The 20,136-nt window shown below is 42.4% G+C and overlaps 1 protein-coding gene across 1 annotated transcript in view; it reads left to right on the forward strand.

Annotated features, from left to right (window-relative positions):
• Positions 1-342: 342 nt before the first annotated feature.
• Positions 343-20,136, forward strand: part of LOC126088317 (V-set and transmembrane domain-containing protein 2B-like) — a gene marked incomplete at its 3' end in the record, with an annotated part of 157,779 nt that continues 137,985 nt past the window's right edge. Inside the window, exons 1-2 of the mRNA XM_049906447.1 lie at positions 343-352; positions 16,274-16,384. Of these exons, the coding sequence (XP_049762404.1) occupies positions 343-352; positions 16,274-16,384 (121 nt within the window). The remainder of the gene's footprint in view (positions 353-16,273; positions 16,385-20,136) is intronic.

Consider the following 20,136-nt stretch of genomic DNA (forward strand, 5'->3'; position numbering starts at 1 on the left):
TTATATAACAGGGTCCCAGATTCTATTTACCACTGTGCCTGAGTTTTTTCCTCACGAGGAACCTGTGTCTGTGTTGCCCTAACTATTCAGCTCATCTTCAATGTAGCGCTTATCGTGACGCGCATATCGTGACGGGCATATCGCCGACATGGCAACTATTAGATATGTACGCAGCATTAAACGATGTTTTTTACAAGTATAAATTCCTCAAAAACTTATCTGTAACACCGATATCGGAGTCATCCAAACATTAGAGCGACCCTATGCAATGTTACTAATGTCACCTTGCAGCGCCACATATTTGTCGTCTTCTGATGTCACATTTTGGGTATGCTGGTAAGCATGGAAGCAGGTAGGTGGTAGCGTGTTACTTAGTGAGTATATGAGCAGGTACCTGCAAAAGCAGGTAAGTGCAAGTGGATAATAGGATGGTTGCGTAACTGTGTAGGTAAGCAGGTAATTGGGTAAGTGAATAAGTGATCAAATAGGTAAACGATAAATGGTTAAATAGTAAATTAGCTAGTTGTGACAATATCTTGCATCTTGCCAGGAACCTTTACTCTGCCATTGTTCAAATTGCTACTGTGCCATACTCATTACCTGTTTGGTTGGTTGGTTTGGGGAAGGAGACCAGACAGCGTTGTCATCGGTCTCATCGGATTGGGGAAGGATTGGGAAGGAAGTCGGCCGTGCCCTTGCAGAGGAACCATCCCGGCATTTGCCTGGAGTGATTTAGGGAAATCACGGAAAACCTAAATCAGGATGGCCGGACGCGGGATTGAACCGTCGTCCTCCCGAATGCGAGTCCAGTGTCTAACCACTGCGCCACCCCGCTCGGTCATTTCCTGTTTCTCGTTACCTGTTAGCCATTACGTTACCTGTCTCCTGTTATCAACTGTCTGTTATCTGTGCCCATTACCTGTTAACTATTAATTACAAGTGATAAATTTATCTTTACCTCTTAACTACTATCTGTTGCCCATTACCAGTCAATCGATTACAATCGACAATGGCCGCAAGTAGCTGATGTCCCAATAACTGACACCCTACACAAAGTGCAAAGTACCCAAGACAACTCTTATGAACGAAATTTATGGTAGTTTCCAATACACAAAAGCATAATTAACATTATCAGCAAAAGATAACATACGTTTTGCTCTGCAGATAAAGTTAATGGTGTAATGTACTACCATTTTATGAGAAACGTTTTGCTCTGCATGATAAAGTTAATGGTGTAATGCACTACCATTTTATGGGAAAACTGTGAGAATACGTCGTGAAGAATTGCAGCAACCACTGGTAATTGATGATCGCAAGGTATTTTCATTTGGATTAGAGCAACAAATCTATTAATTATTGCGAAATGGGTTATGCAAACGTCGTGAAATCTACCAGCGTAGTAGTAATGTACGGTTCCTGCAGTACAGGCTCCCGCAGGTTTCAATGGTGTAGCTGAGAATACGCCTAGAAGCGGCGCATTGGCATGTTTAATGTACTGTACGCCAATAAAAATAGCTGACACTGGAAGCTATTTTATTCAAACCCCAGCAGCTCTACCAAGACGTGGGTGCTGCCCTAAATGAGAAGACCAAATGGAGCCACCAGCAGCAGTCATGAGTTCAGGTCTCCATCGTGATACCAGCTTCCTCCACCAAGTCCACCTTCTGGACTTACTGCTATGGCGCTCCAGGCCATCCCAGGCTCACTCCATGAGCAAATTGCATTTCTGCCCAGGGTTAAGTGGTCATATCGCATGCACAAAAGCTGTCTTCTGCTATAGGGATGATTGTGCCATTATGCAGTACACCAGCAGACACATGGATCCAGTCGTCCATTGCAGGACTGATGGCGCACAAGTATCCCTGACTGCCTTAATGTGCCACCGACATGAGGTGTTTGTGTTATGACACACACAGTAGCGTTGCAAGCACCGAACTGAGCATAGGAATCGCCTAAGCTGACTGCACATATGTAATTTGATAGTAATTTTCAGACTGTGAATTGTGGCGTTATTCTGCTGGGTGTATTTTGTGTAAATATGAGACAGAAGTGGCGGAGTAAGAGATGGAAGGCGTTTGCAGCCAGAGGCTCTACTTTTGTTGATGGAGAAGGTAGCACAGCTGTCGTCAGGAAACACATAGTTATAGGAGCAAATTACAGTTAAGGAAGAGCAAATAGTATAGCTCCAAGTGGCAGACCATGTGATAGATCAAAATGGCGCTAGCCTAACCAATCCCTTTTCTTGAATATGTGGTATCGTTTGTTGAGGATCTGACGACGTTTGCGGATATAGATGGTTGGCCCGATAGTCAGTTATTATAGGTGGCAGAACTACGGCTAGGATAAGACGTGGAAAGCTTTTTAAGGCGTATAGAGGTGCTGAGGAATATGGTGATGATCGAGCGACTGAGGCGTGGGTTTCTGCAACAGTATACGAAACAGAACAGTGAAAGATTCTTTCAGGAGTCATTGAGAAATGTTACGAAGAGGCATATGGAAGCCTTGGAGGATTTGGCCTATAGGATAAGAAAGGTAAATGTGCATACGTATGATATGGGGGATGATGAAGCAAATTAAAAAATGGGTACAGGCAACTGAGCAAAGAGCGCTCGACACATTCTTAAAAGGCCTAACACCATTTTATATGTCACAAAGGGTCTACACAAGTGTTCCAAGGGATTTCATTCCGCTTCCGTTAGCTATGGTACATGTCAATATTGTAACAGGTGCACATGACGGAAGTGGAGTGTTTGCAGAGGCAGTGCCTCCAGCCTCAGTGCATAGAGCTGATATGTGTCGGCAACGGAATTTTGGTAATGTTAATTGGAACATTTTTACTTAACGCCTGCTTGGTTTAACCTTTAAAGCTAAAGGGAGTGGAAGGGCTGACCTAATAAGGTAAACATTTCAATTCCAATGTGTTTATTAAGTACCATAAAAAAATCTGACATGAAAATTGACAGACGCCACTCAGGCAAGATTATTTGCAAAGCACTCACAAGATAAAGTCATAGGCACGTTAATAAACAGTTAGCCAACGGTCTCCCATAAACATTGATAAACGCCACTCGGGCAAAATATTTAAGAAACTCTCTCATTGCATAAAATCATTAATAAACTAATAAACCATTGACAACAATCTGATATAAAACCTGATAGGAGTCATTAAGAACGAATTTGACCATAACTTCAATAAAACAACTCTAGTTAAGACACGTTACTTAAGACCCTTTCAATTCAATATTTTAACATTACATGTAAAATAGCAGTTTACACACCGCCTCAATTTTAATACGAGTCCTTAGAACATATTTATTAAAACGTAATTAGGGGAATATTGCAAATTACTAGGCTAGAGAACCTTGCAGAGCGAACCCCAAAATTATTCAAATGGCCGTTGGCTTTTAAGATAGGCTTTTAGGCCATAGAAAGTTACAACTATGTATAATAATTAATGTGTAATAACAGAAGTAAGGTCCAAGATTTTAAGGCCGAAGTATAGCTACGAATGGTGGGACGACTGAACCAAGACGTGGCTCCGTTTACAACTCCACGTCGAGTAGGCAACCGAAATGTGAACCCAGCAAATGCTACCGAGGGGGAACACACGATCTCAGGCGAAGTACACCGCCCGTAAGCCAAACTTGTAATCTAAAGGGAAGCTCTCCGCTTCGGTTGCTCGTTGCCTCAGCTCACTGAAACACAGCTCACACCCGACAACTGGTGGCCAAAATACTTTTCTTAACATTAACATTCAACATTGACCAGTAAATTAACACTATAAAAGCAAGGCTCTGCAAAAACTAATTCCACTCGCAAGTCCTTTGCTTAAGTGAAACAGTGTCTTATAACAAACGCTTAAGTGAAAGACATACATATTGGCCACCTTAAGTGGGCCTGCAAAGCTCATGACGCTAACCGCTAGAAACAAAAACTCAGATAGCCCGCAGAGGACATACTGACATGGATTAACCGATATCGTAAGCAAATTAAATGCCTACTAACAATAGGTAATGAACTAAAATTTTCCAAATACATCAATATTATTCGAAGCAGAGCACACGCTTAGTAAGAGGCATCAAATGAAATCAAACACACACAACATCAGAGGTCCCGCAACGTCTTACTGTACCACGAGCGACCACAATCACAGTTAACTAAGCGCTCTTAGCAATTAGAGTACTTAACTGGGGTCCGCCGCTCGTAGTCTCGCGGTAGCGTTCACGCTTCCCGAGCACGGGGTCCCGGGTTCGATTCCCGGTGGGGTCAGGGATTTTCACCTGCCTCGAGATGACTGGGTGTTTGTGTTGTCCTCATCATTTCATCATCATCCAGGTAATTGGCGAAATTGGACTGAGCAAAGGTTGGGAAATTGTACGGGCGCTGATAACCACGCAGTTGAGCGCCCCACAAACCAAACATCATCATCATCATCACTTAACTGGGAGTCTTGTGCTGGGGCGGTTTGCGAAGATGTCAGACCACCACTTCGCAAGACCTTAACAGCGTGTCCCTCCAAGGAAGCGAGCACATCCACAGCTCACGAGGTTGCTGCAGAGTGAACAGTGCCGGTCAACTCCTGCCGCCTCCAGTGTAACCACGTGATAACCGCCGACTGGCCCCAGGGACGCCGTCTTCGCTTCTGCCAGCCAGCCAATCGCCGACTCGCACACCGCCACCTTTCGTTCTCAAAGCGTTCTTCCCCTTAATCGCGATCGACACTCGCTTATATTCCGAGCCGGCCGAAGCCCCAAGACAAACCTCTTTACTAGGAAATCGATCGTACTCATGTCAGAGGTACTACCGGCGCCGGTCCCACCACGGCTCAGTAATAACAGCACACAGGGTAGAAATTAGGACCCGATAAAAGCAAGAGGGAAACCGAAGTCTGCTGGAAAGTGCTCCTGTTAGACTCAAATACAGTGAGTAGTTATGCAGAGGCGGAATGTGCAGTAATAAGTGTTGAAGGGGGCAAAAAGTAAAAGTTTCTCTTGGTCATAGAGCACATTTTTCAGTAGTCAGTAAAGAGGTAGCGGGTCTGAGGTGATGGAACCAACCAGGCTACAGATTGTGTGGAGTGAGAGATAATGATAGAAGACCATAGTAGTCAGTGGAGATAGGTTTTCAGCTGGAGGCAGTCCAGTTCAACCAGTATCTCATGTAAGCGAAGACAAGAGCACGATGCTGTTGTTGGACATTTTGTTTAAGTATGATGTCAAAATTGACATTCGGTGGAGTGTGGTGGATGTTAGTTGGAAAACATTCCAGATAGTGGAAGCTACTACAGAACACAAATAAAGCATAAATTATGTTGTTAGTTAAAATTAAAATAACCGTCGGAAAATCTCTCAAGAAGATGCAAATGGGTAAGTAAAATTAGATGAATAATGAGACAATGAGTGTTCAACGTTTCGACTGGTTTATTACTCCACACTATTAGTTGCAAAGTGCAAATGTGACAGAGAAAAATATATCTGTATAAATGTGAATAGAATCGTATCATTAAAAATATTAATTAATTTATCTTGCTCACAAACTAAAATGACCAATTCGTTGGCGAAATGCAGATTACAATAAGACAACTAAATGTGCAAAACTTGTATAGTCCTACATCTAATCTCTTTTGCTATTGATGAAAAAATGTTAGTTTCTCCTTAATCATTCTAAATTTATAGAACTGACATTGGAGCGAGGGGAAGAAGAATGTGAATGAAACTGAAAACACGCATGCGAAGAGTAGGCCCTACTATCGCAAGCTTCCGAGATTTACGAGTAATACAAGTGACATTTTGTGGTGAGAGATATATGCGAAGATCTAGAGAAAACAAAGCACCTGACCACGAGGACAATATCTGGAAACATAAGGTTGAAGGGAGCAATACTTGTGTGACATCTGATCAGAGCGAGTAGGAAGAGTATGGGAGACAACGGGGAGGACAAAAGGAAAGACGGTGACCTCAGGTAGGACAGATAGGAATTGGGGACAGTGGGGGAAGGATAGGAAAATTCAAGAAAAAAGTACAGATCACAAGCATACCATCGACAGAGAACGATACAGGGAAACAGCAAAGAACCACTACTGGAGCAGAAAAGAAAAAAATATACTAAAGGTTTCTGACGAAGAGTGAGAGAGAAGAAAAGAAAGGAAGAAGAGGTTACTGGAAAAGAAAAAGAAAATACAGCACATGAATAGGCCACCTAGGGTCCTACAAAGGGCGTAATGTAAGAAGGAACAAGGAAAGTAGGAGGGGAAAAGGAGAGAGCTTGCAAATCATTCGTGAGTTCGATGTTGGAATACTGCTCATGTGAGTGCAACGTACTTCGCAGTAGCTGTGCGGTCAGCGCTGGAATGTGAACGACTCTGGGTTCGATTTCCGGCCGGGTCGGTCGTTATCTCCACTCACGGACTGAGTACTGTGTCGTCCTTACTTTCGTATCATCATACTTGACGCTACTATTGAAATGGAAGCCGCGCTGAGTAGCCGTGCGATCTGAGGCGTCTTGTTATGGATTGAGCGGCTCCTGTCGTCGGAGGTTCGAGCCCTCCCTCGGGCATGAGTGTGTGTTGTCCTTAGAGTAAGTTAGTTTAAGTTAGATTAAGTAGTGCGTTAACCTTGGGACCGATGACCTTAGCAGTTTTGTCCCATTGTACTTACCATTAATTTCCAATTTCCACTGAAATGGATCAATGGCCACGGTCCGAAAGCGAGTGAATTTTTTTAAAAAAGTGCGTACAGCCCATACTAGATATGACTAACAGGGGATATTAATCGTAAGCAAGTAAGACCGGCATGAGTGGTCATCCATTGGTTTAATTCACAGGAAAATGTGCCGCAAACATTTAAAACTCGAACCGGCAAAAGCTTGAAGAGTCATACCACTTATCCCCGCGGGAGCCTTCTTACAAACTTTCAATAACCAGTTTCAAGTCAAAACTCAAAGGTTTCTTAGCCGCCCCCACCCTTTCCAACTATTTTTCACTCCTTTAAGGACGGGGAATACGAAGACAAGGTTCGACTAACTGCAGCACGCTCAACATTCAAGGAATCGTTCCTCCTTCTCTCCATACAAAGTTGGAGCGGCAATAAACAATAACATGTGGTACCGTGATAAGCATTACATACCATATACATTACAGTGGTTTACTGAGTATGACTGTAGACATAAATGCAGCAGGCATTTTACCTTTTTACTGATGAGCAACTAGCGTATTAATGCCGCCGATCTACGTAACTTCATGAATTATACACGGTGTTCCAGGAAGAATGGCGTACGTTGAGAGATACGACTTGAAGGATCTTGTTTAACACAGAGTCTAGTAAACATGATCTGTACAACACATAGCCTAAAAAGTACTAGCGCTTGTACATCTAAGCTACTGTGAAACACATCTCTTCTGTTGAAGATGTGCTCATAGATCTTAACATACGAATTTTAGGGATCATGACAGGTTCATTTGTTGTTTTGTTTATCATTCAGCTCTTGCCAAAATATGGACAGCAAAGAGTTTGCAGTAGAATAGATTTGTTTCACTGTATTGAAGAAGAAAAAGTGATCATAGCTCTTAAGGCATGCATTTCAGGGCTAACGTTTGCTGCACTTTTTTTGCTTCGAATGATTGTTCCCGTTACATCTCGGAATATTAACCTTTCCTCCTGGACACCCTGGACACCCTGTATATACAGCGCTCAAACCATGCAATGACAAGGGACAGTACCAAGTGTTAAGAAACAACCTTGATGAAAGTTGGTGGATATGTAGACGGATAGAAATAATGGATCATGTGTTTTTTCGCTTTGTTCACTTTTACTTTTACTTTTAGTGCTTAAAATACGCCCTGAAAACTAGTTTGGCGATTGGGTGCATACTATTATTTTCAAACCCATGAAACACAAAAAAATAAAAGTCGAAATATGGTTGACGTATTTGAATAACTCTGTAACCTGATTTTGTAGTATTTTGAAATTATGCGAAATAGCCAACCACAACTGATTAATTTTGAAAAACGAAAAGTTTGCTTAGTATAAAAATTAAAGACGCTTTCAGGCCACATTCATCCATCGCTAATAAAGCTGATTTCTAAGCCACCATTTTTCTGTAAACCTATACACATTATGCTGTCAAAGTATTTTCAACATCGTATTCTATTTTCTATCATCAGTCCTCTGTCTGGATTGATCCGCCACTAATTCTTCTCCTGTTCCAACCTCTTCATTTCGGAGTAGCACTTGCAACCTACGTCCTCATTTATTTGCTGCCTGTGTACCAATTTCTGTCCTCGTCTACAGCTTTTGCCCTCGACAGCTTCATCTAGTACCATGGAAGTAATTCCCTCATGTCTTAACGCTGTCCTAGCTTCCTATCTCTTTTTCTGTTCAGTATTCTCCATATATTTCTTCACTCTCCGATTAGACACGGAACCTCCTCTTTCCTTACCTGATCAATCCACCTCATTTTTAACATTCTTCTATAGCACCACATCTCGAAAGATTCTGCTCTCCTCTTTTCCAGTTTTCCCACATCTCATGTTTCCCCACCATACAGTGTTGTGCTCCAAACGTACATCCTCAGAAATTTCTTCCACAGTTGAGACCTATGTTTGATACTAGCAGACGTTTCTTAGCCAGGGATGGCCTTCCTGCCAGCGCTAGTTTGCTATTTATGTCGTCCTTGCTCTGTCCGTCACTGGTTACATTGCTGATTAGGTAGCAGAATTCCTTAATTTCATTTGCTCCCTGACCATCAATGCTGTCCGCAGCTCGTGGTCGTGCGGTAGCGTTCTCGCTTCCCACGCCCGGGTTCCCGGGTTCGATTCCCGGCGGGGTCAGGGATTTTCTCTGCCTCGTGATGACTGGGTGTTGTGTGCTGTCCTTAGGTTAGTTAGGTTTAAGTAGTTCTAAGTTCTAGGGGACTGATGACCATAGATGTTAAGTCCCATAGTGCTCAGAGCCATTTGAACCACTGACCATCAATCCTTCTCAGTTCGGCTTCCTCTTCTTGCTTTCGTCTTTCTTCGATTCACTCTCAGTCCATAGTTTTTACTCATTAGACTGTTTATTCCACTCAGCAGAACCTGTAATTCTTGTTCACTATCACTCAGGGTAGCAATGTCATCAACGAATCTTATCATTGATACCCTTTGAACTTAATTCTACTCTTCAACTGTTGTTACATTTTCCATCATTGCTTCTTCGATGTATAGATTTACCAGGAGTGGCGAAAGACTACAACCCTGCCTTACATTATTTTTAATGCGAGCTCTTCGTTGTTGATCTACCAATCTTATTATTTCCTGTTGGATCTTGTTAAATATTACCCGTCTCTCCCTATAGTTTACCCTTATTTTCTTCATAATTTCGAAAATCTAGGAGTATCCTACATTATCAAACGCTTTTCCAATTCGACAAGTCTAATGGACGTGTCTTAATTTTTCTTTAGTCTCGCTTCCGTTATCAACCGCAACGTCTAACTGCTGCAGACCCTACATTTCCTAAAGCCAAACTGTTCGTCATGTAACACACCCTCAGTTTTATTTTCCGTTCTTCTGAATATTGTTCTCGTCAGCATCTTGGATGCATGACCTGACTGCGCGATAGATCTCGCACTTTTCAGCTCTTGCAGTCTTCGTCATTGCGTGGATGATATTTTTCCGAAAGTCTGACGGTATATTGCTACTCTCATACATTGTACCACGTAAATAGTCGTTTTTATTGCCTTTTACCCCCATGATTTTAGAAATTCAGAAGGAATGTTCTCCATCTGTTTTGCCCTATTTGATTTTAAGTCTTCCAAACTTCTTTTAAATTCTGATTCTACAACTGGATCGCCTATCTTTCTATATCATCTCTTATTTCTTCTTCTAACACATCAAACAAATGTTCTCCCTCACATAGGCATTCAGTATACTCTTTCCACTTGTTCGCTTGGTCCTCTGTATTTAACAGTGGAATTTCCATTTCGCTCTTAACGTTACCAACCTTGATTTTAATTTCACCGAAGGTTTGTTTGACTTTTCTTGATGCTGGGTCAGTCTTTCCCACAATCATTTGTTTTTGCCGATTTCTTCATATGTTTTTTGCAGACATTTCGTCTCAGCTTTCCTGCACTTCTTATTTATTCTTTTCCTCAGCAGCTTGTATTTCTGTATTATTGAATTTCCCTGAACATTTTAGTATTTTCATCGATCGACTGAAGCATTTCTTCTGTTACCCACAGTTTATTAGCAGTTACCGTATTTGTACCTATGTTTTTCTTTCCAACTTCTGTGATTACCATGTTCTAATGTGTCAATTCCTCTTCGAATGAACTGCCCACTGACCTATTTATTACTTAATTTATTAAACTGATCAATTAATTACGCTCTCCGCGTCTTGGAAAATCCCCCAGCTTCTCCTCGCATACATACCCCTCACCACTCAAGAAAACGCTAGCAGGAAAAGCACTCTCTTAGGAGAGTTGTTGGTATGGAAGTTGGAGGTATTACCCTGTCAGGCAGCTACATGTCACTCTCCCCTCTGAGAAACGCCCACTTACCGACCACTTAGAGAACCTCAAGCGTATCTTTTCATTCCTTAGTATTTCCGTAACCTGCTTCTTTGCTTATTGATCCTTCCTGACCAACCTCTTAAATTTAGCCTATTTTCATCACTCATAAATTGTGATCTGGGTCTATATCCTCTCCTAGATACGTCTTACTTTCCAGTACGTGATTTCGGAATACCTGTCTGGCCATGATGTAATCTAACTGAAATCTTCCCGTATCACTCGGCCGTCTCCAAGTATACTTTTGTAACTTTTGAGCAAAGTATTCGAAATTACTGGCTGAAATTTATTGAAGCACTCAAATGGTCTTTCTTCCCTCTCGTACCTATCACCAAGCCAAATTCTCCCCTAACCCTTACTTCTGCTCCCCTTGCGACCTCATTCTATTCCACCATGCCTGTTAAATTTTTAGCTCGTTTTGCGTACTGAATTACCCGGTCAATACCTTGATATAAATTCTCTATTTCTTCATCTTCAGCGTGCGACGTCGGCATGAATACCTGGACTATCATTGTCGATGTTAGTTTTCTGTGAATTCTGATGGGAACAAACCTATTACTGAACTATTCACAGTAACTCACTCGCTGCACTATCTTTCGGTTCATAACGAATCCTACTCCTGATATACATTATCTCCTGCCGTTGATATTAGTCTGTAATTATCTGACCAGAAATTCTCGTCATCTTTTCATTTCATATCACTGATCCCCACTTTATTTAGATTGAGACTTTTCATTTCCTGTTTCAGATTTTCTAGCTTCCCTACAAAGTTGAAACTTCTGGCATCCTACGTCCCGGCTCTTAGAACATTATCCTTCAATTGGTTATTCAATCTTTTTTCATGTGGTCAACTCCCCACTGGCAGTCGCCTCGCAGAGATTCCTATGGTGGACTTTTCCGGAATCTTTTACCAATGGAGAGATCATCACAACACTTTTGCGGTTACATGCGAAATATCCTGTGGATACGCATTATATGTCTTTAACTCAGCATCCTCATGCCGTTGATCATAGCTGATTCTTCGTTCTTCAGGGGCAGTTTCCCACAACTGTGGCTAGAGTACCGAGAACTTCCGTCCACTCTTCCGCCTTCTTTGACAAGGCCGTTGCCAGAATGAGGGTAACTTCTTATGCCAGAAGTCTCCGGCTGCCAATGGTTATGATTTGTATCCAAAATTAAGTGGTGGCGGTTTTCGTACCCAGGGCCGAGGGCATTTTGGTTACCAATAAAAGAGGCTCCTTCTAGAACACAAAGGCAACCTATTTTGGTTCAACATACCTAATTAAAACATCTAATCGTTCATTGTTACTATAATTATTTTTTGTTAATTATTTTAGTTTTACATTTTAAATTGCTGTTTTACGTTTGAAATTATAGATTTTTAATCGTCTTTTATTTCACCAGTCAACATACACGTAATTTGTTAACTGAAATGTGTAAGTAACTCATTGTTAAGATACAAAATCATTACAACAATGGTAATCTGTATGGAAATGCTTAAAACCTAATTTCATTTACACCACTTCTGTCTCTAAGCTGGTCGTAGGCTGCGTTCCAAAAATGAACAACATAGAGACAGAAGTCATGACACTTTCTGCAGGAAGTGACCATCATTTTGTAGGAGAATGCTCAAGCACGTACAGTGCAATCTATTACGGATTTGTTTGACTGATGGGGCTGCTAAGTGCTACCTATTGCACTCCCCTGACTTAAGCCCTCGTAAGTTCAACTCGATATCTAAAGGAAATACTTCACGGAATTCGCTTCAGAACGCTTCAGAACTGCTACAAATTCGTCGGGCAATAGACCGCGCCGCTAGAACTGTCAACACAACTGGCACAGCTAAAACTTTGAACACGTATCTAGGGGTAACCGTGGTCTAGGAGTAGCGTCTTTGATACTTAATCAAAACGTCTTCGGTCCCGGATTCGATCCCCGCCACTGCCTAAATTTTGATAAATAATCAGCATTGGCGGCCGGCATAAGAAGTCAGCCTCATTCTGCCAACGGCCTTGTCAAAGAGGGCGGAGGAGCGGATAGGGATTCATGGCACTCTCTTGTCCTAGGGGTGGGAAATTGCCCCTGAAGGCGGAAGAATCAGCAATGATCAACGAGATGAGGATGCAGAAGGCAATGGAAACCACTGCATTAAAGACACGTAACGTGTATCCACAGGACATGTGGCCTGTAATTGAATAAGTGTCATGATGATCTCTCCATTGGCAAAAGATTCCGGAATAGTCCCCCATTCGGATCTCCGGGAGGGGACTGCCAAGGGGGAGGTTACCATTAGAAAAAGATTGAATAATCTACGAAAGGATAACGTTCTGTGAGTCGGGGCCTGGAATGTCAGAAGCTTGAACGTGGTAGGGAATCTGAAAAGGGAAATGCAAAGGCTCAATCTAGATATAGTAGGGGTCAGTGAAGTGAAGTGGGAGGAAGACAAGGATTTCTGGTCAGATGAGTATCGGCTAATTTCAACAGCAGCAGAAAATGCTATCACAGGTGTAGGATTCGTTATGAATAGGAAGGTAGGGCAGAGGGTGTGTTACTGTGAACAGTTCAGTGACCGGGTTGTTCTAATCAGAATCGACAGCAGACCAACACCGACAACGATAGGTCAGGTACACATACCGACGTCGCAAGCTGAAGATGAACAGATAGAGAAAGTGTATGAGGATATTGAAAGGGTAATGCAGTATGTAAAGGGGGACGAAAATCTTATAGTCATGGGCGACTGGAATGCAGTTGTAGGGGAAGGAGTAGAAGAAAAGGTTACAGGAGAATATGGGCTTGGGACAAGGAATGAAAGAGGAGAAAGACTAATTGAGTTCTGTAACAAGTTTCAGCTAGTAATAGCGAATACCCTGTTCAAGAATCACAAGAGGAGGAGGTATACTTGGAAAAGGCCGGGAAATACGGGAAGATTTCAATTACATTACATCATGGTCAGACAGAGATTCCGAAATCAGATACTGTATTGTAAGGCGTACCCAGGAGCAGATATAGACTCAGATCACAAAATAGTAGTGATGAAGAGTAGGCTGAAGTTCAAGACATTAGTCAGGAAGAATCAATACGCAAAGAAGTGGGATACGGAAGTACTAAGGAATGACGAGATACGTTTGAAGTTCTCTAACGCTATAGATACAGCAATAAGGAATATCGCAGTAGGCAGTACAGTTGAACAGGAATGGACATCTCTAAAAAGGGCCATCACAAAAGTTGGGAAGGAAAACATAAGTACAAAGAAGGTAGCTGCGAAGAAACCATGGGTAACAGAAGAAATACTTCAGTTGATTGATGAAAGGAGGAAGTACAAACATGTTCCGGCAAAATCAGGAATACAGAAATACAAGTCGCTGAGGAATGAAATAAATAGGAAGTGCAGGGAAGCTAAGACGAAATGGCTGCAGGAAAAATGTGAAGACATCGAAAAAGATATGATTGTCGGAAAGACAGACTCAGCATACAGGAAAGTCAAAACAACCTTTGCTGGCATTAAAAGCAACGGTGGTAACATTAAGAGTGCAACGGGAATTCCACTGTTAAATACAGAGGAGAGAGCAGATAGGTGGAAAGAATACATTGAAAGCCTCTATGAGGGTGAAGATTTGTCTGATGTGATAGAAGAAGAAACAGGAGTCGATTTAGAAGAGATAGGGGATCCAGTATTAGAATCGGAATTTGAAAGAGCTTTGGAGGACTTACGGTCAAATAAGGCAGAAAGGATAGATAACATTCCATCAGAATTTCTAAAATCATTGGGGGAAGTGGCAACAAAACGACTATTCACGTTGGTGTGTAGTATATATGAGTCTGGCGATGTACCATCTGACTTTCGGAAAAGCATCATCCACACAATTCCGAAGACGGCAAGAGCCGACAAGTGCGAGAATTATCGCACAATCAGCGCAACAGCTCATGCATCGAAGCTGCTTACAAGAATAATATACAGAAGAATGGAAAAGAAAATTGAGAATGCGCTAGGTGACGATCAGTTTGGCTTTAGGAAAAGTAAAGGGATGAGAGAGGCAATTATGACGTTACGGCTAATAATGGATGCAAGGCTAAAGAAAAATCAAGACACTTTCATACGATTCGTCGACCTGGAAAAAGCGTTCGGCAATATAAAATGGCGCAAGCTGTTCGAGATTCTGAAAAAAGTAGGGGTAAGCTATAGGGAGAGACGGGTCATATACAATATGTACAACAACCAAGAGGGAATAATAAGAGTGGACGATCAAGAACCAAGTGCTCGTATTAAGAAGGGTGTAAGACAAGGCTGTAGCCTTTCGCCCCTACTCTTCAATCTGTACATCGAGGAAGCAATGATGGAAATAAAAGAAAGGTTCTGGAGTGGAATTAAAATACAAGGTGAAAGGATATCAATGATATGATTCGCTGATGACATTGCTATCCTGTGTGAATGTGAAGAAGAATTAAATGATCTGCTGAACGGAATGAGCACACAGTATGGTTTGAGAGTAAATCGGAGAAAGACGAAGGTAATGAGAAGTAGTAGAAATGAGAACAGCGAGAAACTTAACATCAGGATTGATGGTCAAGAAGTCAATGAAGTTAAGGAATTCTGCTACCTAGGCAGTAAAATAACCAATGATGGATGGAGCAAGGAGGACATCAAAAGCAGACTCGCTATGGCAAAAAAGGCATTTCTGGCCAAGAGAAGTCTACTAATATCATATACCGGTCTTAATTTGAGGAAGAAATTTCTGAGGATATACGTCTGGAGTACAGCATTGTATGGTAGTGAAACATGGACTGTGGGAAAACCGGAACAGAAGAGAATCGAAGCATTTGAGATGTGGTGCTATAGACGAATGTTGAAAATTAGGTTGACTGATAAGGTAAGGAATGAGGAGGTTATACGCAGAATCGGAGAGGAAAGGAATATGTGGAAAACACTGATAAGGAAAGGGACAGGATGATAGGACATCTGCTAAGACATAAGGGAATGACTTCCATGGTACTAGAGGGAGCTGCAGAGGGCGAAAACTGTAGAGGAAGACAGAGATTGGAATACGTCAAGCAAATAATTGAGGACGTAGGTTGCAAGTGCTACTCTGAGATGAAGAGGTTAGCACAGGAAAGGAATTCGTGGCGGGCCGCATCAAACCAGTCAGTAGACTGATGACCAAAAAAAAATCTATCTTTTATGAGCTCTAAATAAATTGTTGCTACTATTAAAGTTACAACCCTCGTATATATCGTGGTGTCTAACCTATTTCTTCAAAACTTAGTATGGAAAATTACCATTCGGGGTGTGTTTTACCTCTTAAAAGTGAAACTAAGTAAGTGGAGTAGCGCAGTGGGTAGCACACTGGACTCTCATAAGGGGGGACGACGGTTCAAACCCACGTCAGACCAGCCTGACGGTTTTCCGTGATTTCCCTAAATCGCTTAAGGCAAATTTCAGGATGTTTCCTTCGAAAGGGCACGGCCAATTTCTTCTCTATCCTTCCCTAATACGAGCTTGTGACCTATCTGTAACGACTTTAGTATCGATCTGAAGTTAGACATTAATCTCTTCCTCTTGTTAAAACCTAAACTGGGCGAACACGAGAAAGTACATGTTTCATTACTTTGACCACCTACATGCTACGTTTCATCAAGATCCTCTGCTGACACTCTGGGATGTCCGCTTGTAAGTGCAGCTGCAGGGGAAAGCAGAGGCCTGTCAGTGACGGTTCGCGTTGTCTTGTGTTGACAGAGAATGGGACGCCCACCACTGGGACGCAGCCCTCGACGCGCATCGCCGTGGACGCGGCCGAGCAGCGCCAACCCACGTGGACGTCGCCAGCAGTTACTGCAACGACGCCAGGTTCGTATAAAACCACGATTTCACTCGCCGGTCCGTTAATAACCGTCACTGTATATTCAAGCATTTTTAAAAAGATGTACTACTGCGAAGTATCTACACTGCGCAACAAAAAAAGTGAAGCATCAGAAGATAGTAATATATGTCAAAATAACTGTACGTATGCCAAAGCATCAGCGGGTATGTTAATAGTGTGACAATTCCCTGTGGCAGGTAGGTCGACTGCCAGAGTGCTTTAGTTCTGTTCGGGTTTAGCGTTGTCTTGGTCATCTATATCTATATCATACACCGCAAGCAACCTATTGGTGTGTGGCGGAGGGTACTTTTTGTACCGTTAATTAATCCCTCCTACCCTGCTTCATTCGCGTACAGGACGTAGGAAGAATGATTGTTGGTAAGCCCCTTCATTGACTAATTTCTCGAATTTTCTGCTCATGGTGATTACGTGAGACGTACGTAGGCTAAGTAATACGTTGCCCGACTCTTGCCGGAAAGTGCTCGCTCGAAAATTTAGTAGCAAATTTCTCCGGGCTGCACAACGCCTCTCATGTAACGTCTACCAATGGGTTTCTTCAGAATCTCCGTAACGCTCTCGTGCCGGCTGAACCACCGCGTGACGAAACGTGCTGCTCTTCATTGGATCTCTTATATCAGACCTATCTGGTAGGGAGCCAAAGGATATGAATAATGTTCAAGAATGGGTCGAACAAGCGCCTTATAAACTGCTTCCTTCATTTATGAGTTACATTTCCTTAAGATTCTTCCTCCAAATCTCAGTCTGGCATCACCTTTACCCACTATTTGCTTTATGTGGTCATTCCACTTAAGATCGCGCCAGATAGTCACTCCAAAATATCTTACGACAGATACTCCTTCCATCGGTTTATCGTCAATAGTGTTGTTACACATCAGTGGATTTCTTTTCCTATGTATGCGCAGTGTATTAAATTAATTTACGTTCAGGGTAAACTGCCAGAGCCTGCACCATTCACCAATTCTCTGCAGGTCATCCGCATCGGCTGCGAACAACTTTATAGAACATCCGACGGTTTCTACTAGATCATTTATATACAGGGTGATCCACTGATCGTGACCGGGCCAAATATTTCACGAAATAAGCGTCAAACGAAAAAACTGCAAAGAACGAAACTTGTCTATCTTGAAGGAGGAAACCAGATGGCGCTATGGTTGGCTCGCTAGATGGCGCTGCCATAGGTCAAACGGATATCATCTTCGTTTTTTTAAATACGAACCCACATTTTTATTACATATTCGTGTAGTACGTAAAGAAATATGAATGTTTTAGTTGGACCATGTTTTTCGTTTTTTGATAGATTGCACTGTAATAGCCACAGACACATGGCCCACAACTTTAGACGAACAGCTGGTAACAGGTAGCTATTTTAAATTAAAATTCAGAACGTAGGTACGTTTGAACATTTTATTTCGATTGTTCCAATGTGATTCATGTACCTTTGTGAACTTATCATTTATGAGAACGCATGCTGTTGCAGCGTGATTATCTGTAAGTACCACATTAATGCAGTAAATGTTCGAAATGATGTCCGTCAACCTCATTCCATTTCGGAATACGTGTAACGACATTCCTCTCAACAGCGAGTAGTTCGCCTTCCGTAATGTTCGCACATGCACTGCCATGCGCAGACGCATGTTGTCAGGCGTTGTCGGTGGATCACTGTAGCAAATATCCTTCAACTTTCCCCACAGAAAGAAATCCGGGGACGTCAGATCCGGTGAACGTGTGGGCCATGGTATGGTGCTTCGACGACCAATCCACCTGTCATGCAATATGCTATTCAATACCGCTTCAACCGCTCCCGAGCTATGTGGTGGACATCCATCATGTTGGAAGTACATCGCCATTCTGTCATGCAGTGAAACATCTTGTAGAACATTACGTAGGACATCAGCGTACATTGCGCCATTTAGATTGCCAGCGATAAAATGGGGGCCAATTATCCTTCCTCCCATAATGCCGCACTATACATTAACTCGCCAAGGTCGCTGATGTTCGACTTGTCGCAACCATCGTGGATTTTCCGTTGACCAGTAGTGTATATTATGCCGTTTTACGTTGCCGCTGGTGGTGAATGACACTTCGTCGCTGAATAGAACGTGTGCAAAAAATCAATCATCGTCCCGTAATTTCTCCTGTGGCCATTGACAGAATTGTACACGACGTTCAAAGTCGTCGCCATGCAATTCCTGGTGCATAGAAATATGATACGGTTGCAGTCGATGTTAATGTAGCATTCTCAATATTGACGTTTTTTTAGATTCCCGATTCTCGGGCAATTTGTCTGTTACTGATGAGCGGATTAGCCACAACAGTAGTTAAAACACATACTTGGGCATCATCATTTGTTGCAGGTCGTGGTTGACGTTTCGCATAGAGCTGAACACTTCCTGTTTCCTTAAATAATGGAACTATCCGGCGAACGGTCCAGACACTTGGATGATGTCGTCCAGGATACCAAGCAGCATACATAGCACACCCCCGTTGGGCATTTTGATCACAATAGCCATATATCAACACGATATTGACCTTTTCCGCAATTGGTAAACTGTCCATTTTAACACTGGTAATGTATCACGAAGCAAATAACGTCTGCACTGTCGGAATGTTACGCGATACCATGTACTTATACGTTTGTGACTATTACAGCGCCATCAATCACAAAGCGAAAAAAGTGGTCCAACTGAAACATTGATATTTCTTTACGTACTACACGAATATGTAATAAAAAATGGAGGTTCCTATTTTAAAAAAAGCATATGATAAGCGTTTGACCTATGACAACGCCATCTTTCGGGCCAACCAGAGCGCCATCTGGTTTCACCCTTCAAGCTAGACGAGTTTTGTTCTTTGTACTTTTTTCGTTTGACACTTAATTAGTGAGGTATTTGGCCAGGCCACTATCATTGGACCATCCTGTATATTGTAAACAATAACAGTCCTATCACGCTTTCTTTGGGTTGTTGTTGCTGTTGTTGTTGTCCTCAGTCCTGAGACTGGTTTGATGCAGCTCTCCACGCCACTATCCTGTGCAAGCCTCTTCATCTCCCATTACTTACTGCAACCTACATTCTTCTGAATCTGCTTAGTGTATTCATCTCTTGGTCTCCCTCTACGATTTTTAGCCTACACGCTGCCCTCCAATGCTAAATTTGTGATCCCTTGATGTCTCAGAACATGTCCTACCAACCGGTCCCTTCTTCTTGTCCAGTTGTGCCACAAACTCCTCTTCTCCCCAATTCTATTCAATACCTCCTCATTAGGTTCAAAAATGGTTCAAATGGGTCTGAGCACTATGGGACTTAACATCTATGGTCATCAGTCCCCTAGAACTTAGAACTACTTAAACCTAACTAACCTAAGGACAGCACACAACACCCAGCCATCACGAGGCAGAGAAAATCCCTAACCCCACCGGGAATCGAACCCGGGAACCCGGGCGTGGGAAGCGAGAACGCTACCGCACGACCACGAGATGCGGGCCTTCCTCATTAGTTATGTGATCAACCCATCTAATCTTCAGCATTCTTCTGTAGCACCACATTTCGAAAGCTTCTATTCTCTTCTTGTCCAAACTATTTATCGTCCACGTTTCACTTCCATACATGGCTACACTCCATACAAATACTTTCAGAAACGACTTCCTGGCACTTAAATCTATACTCGATGTTAACAAATTTCTCTTCATCAGAAACGCTTTCCTTGCCATTGCCAGTCT

The sequence above is a fragment of the Schistocerca cancellata genome, chromosome 6, assembly GCF_023864275.1.
Source record: "Schistocerca cancellata isolate TAMUIC-IGC-003103 chromosome 6, iqSchCanc2.1, whole genome shotgun sequence".
In the NCBI taxonomy this organism is placed as follows: domain Eukaryota; kingdom Metazoa; phylum Arthropoda; class Insecta; order Orthoptera; family Acrididae; genus Schistocerca; species Schistocerca cancellata.